Source organism: Gobio gobio (genome assembly GCF_949357685.1).
Source record: "Gobio gobio genome assembly, chromosome: 18".
Taxonomy (NCBI): domain Eukaryota; kingdom Metazoa; phylum Chordata; class Actinopteri; order Cypriniformes; family Gobionidae; genus Gobio; species Gobio gobio.
Window position 1 is genome coordinate 1,635,964 of NC_137111.1, and position 3,448 is coordinate 1,639,411.

Consider the following 3,448-nt stretch of genomic DNA (forward strand, 5'->3'; position numbering starts at 1 on the left):
ATAGGAATATTCGAAAGAACGGAGTCATCACACCGGAGACGGGTTTATTAAGGATGCCGTGTCGATGACGCAATTATGAGTAATGAATTACTTTTTAGGGCGAAACACAAAATTACCTTTAAGAGTAACCCTCCCCAAAACTGGTTATATTTACCTTCCTGTCTCTTCAACAACAAAAAACAACCGTCTGCTCAGATTTTAGATTTACAAAGATAGAATTATCATTGATAGAGCTGACAGTAAATCATCTGTTGCACAACGTTTCTCAGAGTTACATCACTCAATGAACCGGCAGTGACTTTGTGGATTAGATACAGTGCTTCCAATGTGTCAGTATACTAATATAGTAGTCTTATACTGGGACAATACTTGAATTGGTATTATCTATATAACCATATAAAAGCTTTTATAAAATATAATTTAAAATAAAATGTTCTTTTATGAAAGGTTTATTAGAATGTAGATCAGATTAGATCTGATAGGTCAATGAATATTGAACTAGTGGGTAGGCTGAAAGCTGAATATTCAAACATCATGGTAAAATGAGGTGGGAGCTGAGCTTCTGTAAGTATAAAACTGAGTCATATTAGTGGCATAAGCATTCTCACACAGAGTCTACTCTCCAAGATAGATCTATCATGGAAATGTCTAACTGGGGAGTGACAAACATGGACAATCAAACAATCCAATACTGCTTTCCAAACAACAATTTGTCTTGTAGCAGAAGTATCCGACCTGAAGCGGAGTACATCATTGTGTACATTTTCATCGCTGTATCATCAGTGTTCACCGTGTTTCTGAACCTGTTGGTGATCATCTCCATCTCGCACTTCAAGCAGCTCCACACTCCCACCAATGTGCTGATCCTCTCTCTGGCAGTGGCTGATCTGATCGCAGGACTGATTCTCATGCCCGTGCAGGGAATGAAACTGATTGAGCCATGCTGGTACCTTGGAGAAATATTTTGCTCAATATTTACTTTTATTCTTTATGTGGTTGTAACAGCAGCTCTTGGTAATATGATTATTATATCTGTGGATCGATACATTGCTGTGAATGACCCTTTGCGGTATCCAATGAAAGTCACTAATATCAGAATTGTTGTTTCTATTGCTGTAAACTGGGTATTATCCTTCATATATAATTTTTATCTGTTGTATGAGATTATACTGTATCCAGAGAGGAACCACACATGTATTGGAGAATGCATATTTTCTATTAATTTGGAAAATGTAATACTAGATTCTATAGTTTGTTTATTTGCACCTTGTTGTATAATTATTCCTTTAAATATGAAAATCTGTTTTGTAGCAAACTATCAAGCTAAGCATTTAAATTCAGTCACAGACAAAAAGGCCAAATCAGAAAGAAAGGCTGCAAGAACCTTAGGGATTGTAGTACTGGTTTATCTTCTTTGCTGGATGCCATACTATTTAACTTCTCTTTCTGTTGGGCATGATGAAAATGATGCTCTTATAATTACTGTAATGGATTGGATTGTATGCATGAATTCCTGTATGAATCCACTTATATATGCAATGTTTTATCGATGGTTCAGACTGTCAGCAAAATACATTTTGACCCTGAAAATATTTGAACCTTCATCTGCATCCATAAATCTCATGCAAATGTGAGAGCTAATGTGTCTTAAGTTCTTGTTTCAGCACCACCAGAATATAACAGCTGTTTTGTTTTTTGTTTTTAAATATGGTGTCTAACATGTATACTGTGAGTTATATTTGTGAGTGACACTATCTGCTCTATTTGCACTGTTTGAACATGAAAGCACAAAAAAAAACTGTAGTGATGCTGCTTGGAAGATAGGTGTTAAAAGAAAATGTAACATTTGCCACACTAAAGTAGTTATTACAAAGATAATCTTTAGTTTAAATTAAAGAAATCTAATTTATTAGAGAAAAACATAAAATATATATTGATGCATGACCATGGGTTAGGGTGCACAGTAAAACAATAGAAACAAATTTCACAACATGAGCTTAAATGATTGATGATGGGTAAGAGTGATGTTTATTCATTATAATGACAATTATTATTAAGCTCTTCATATCTCCTGTTTTCCCAGTATTGCCTGTTTTTTGCCTAATGAAAAAAGAATGAACCAATTAACCAGTATGACATCTAATTAGTTATGCGCTCATTTTGTATTTCTAAATTGTGTTAAGACTGTACTTTCTTTTTAAATGCATTTAATTCACCAAAGTTTACAATATGCATGGCATAATGTGAAGAGTACTTGATTGCAAACTTGCAGACATTTTCCATAAGTAGTTTCCTTTGAAATACAGTGCCTGAACATAAAAAATATATATATATATTTTGGAATAACATTTTCAGTTTCATATAAATTTATTAGGGGAAAGATGTTATTGATGATTCATTAACAGTGTCAATCAATCCCAACTATGTTTGGGCTCTCATAGCTCTCGTTGATGTGTTGGGTCCTCGCAATAGAAGCAGCACCTTTTACCCCAGTCTCAAGGTAAAAGACTCATCAGCATGGGGCAAAAGGCACCCACAGTATAAACAAGTTTTTTATAATACAATCTACATTAATACTTGTACAAAACAACCACTTCAGAAAAGTTATAAATAATATATTAGATCAAATTAGTCCCGAATCAACTTTATGTTGCTGCCCATGATCGCATCAAGGATCAGCTAAATTTCCATATGCATAGTGAAGCTCTTTGAGTTTTTGCACTCTCACAAAATAAAGTACAAAGAAGCTGTTACTGGGACGAAGATGTACCTTTTTAAAGGGTATCTCCCTAGCTTTTGTACCTTTTTTTATGAGCGTTTAACAAAAAAACAGTAACTGGAGGTCCCAATGACCAGCCCCCATCACCTGACCTTGACACAGATTCCAAATCTTACAATGAGGACTCTGGCTCTAAAAAAAAAAAGGTCAGTGCTTTCTGGGCTTCAGGCAGTGGAGATAAACCCTTCATGTGAGGCCTAAGAAGTGAACTCAATCCTTCCACCAAGAACCCATTCCCATCACCTGAGAAAAAAGTCTGAATAATAAAGGCAAGCCAATAAACTGCGAAAGCTGTGGCAAGATCTTCAGTATGTATAGTCAGTTGGCCCTCCACTAGAATCCACAAGAAGAGAGCAGAAAGCCCCACCATGTCTCTACATTTGAGGGCCCAAAGTGTGGGCTCATGTTGCAGAATATCTCTTGACCAAGATAAAAGTGAGGATGTATTGGATAAAATGAAGTTCAAAAATATTACTCAAAGAACATGCAATCACTGTGGTAAGTCTTTCAGCACGACCTACAACCTCAGAATCCATCTCAGGATACATACTGGTGTAATTGTCTCGGGTTATGACCTGTAACCCTGCTTCCCTGAGATTGGAATGAGACACTGCATTATTGTCATTGACACTTTGGGAATGCCTCTGTATGATTGCTTCTGAAGAAAGT

At 35.8% G+C, this 3,448-nt stretch overlaps 1 protein-coding gene across 1 annotated transcript; it reads left to right on the forward strand.

Annotated features, from left to right (window-relative positions):
• Nucleotides 1–644: 644 nt before the first annotated feature.
• On the forward strand, nt 645–1,634 carry LOC307142552 (trace amine-associated receptor 13c-like; the record flags this gene model as incomplete). Its single annotated transcript, XM_079843521.1, has 1 exon — nt 645–1,634. One exon carries the CDS (start codon nt 645–647, stop codon nt 1,632–1,634), a length of 990 nt encoding a protein of 329 aa, XP_079699647.1.
• Nucleotides 1,635–3,448: the final 1,814 nt, after the last annotated feature.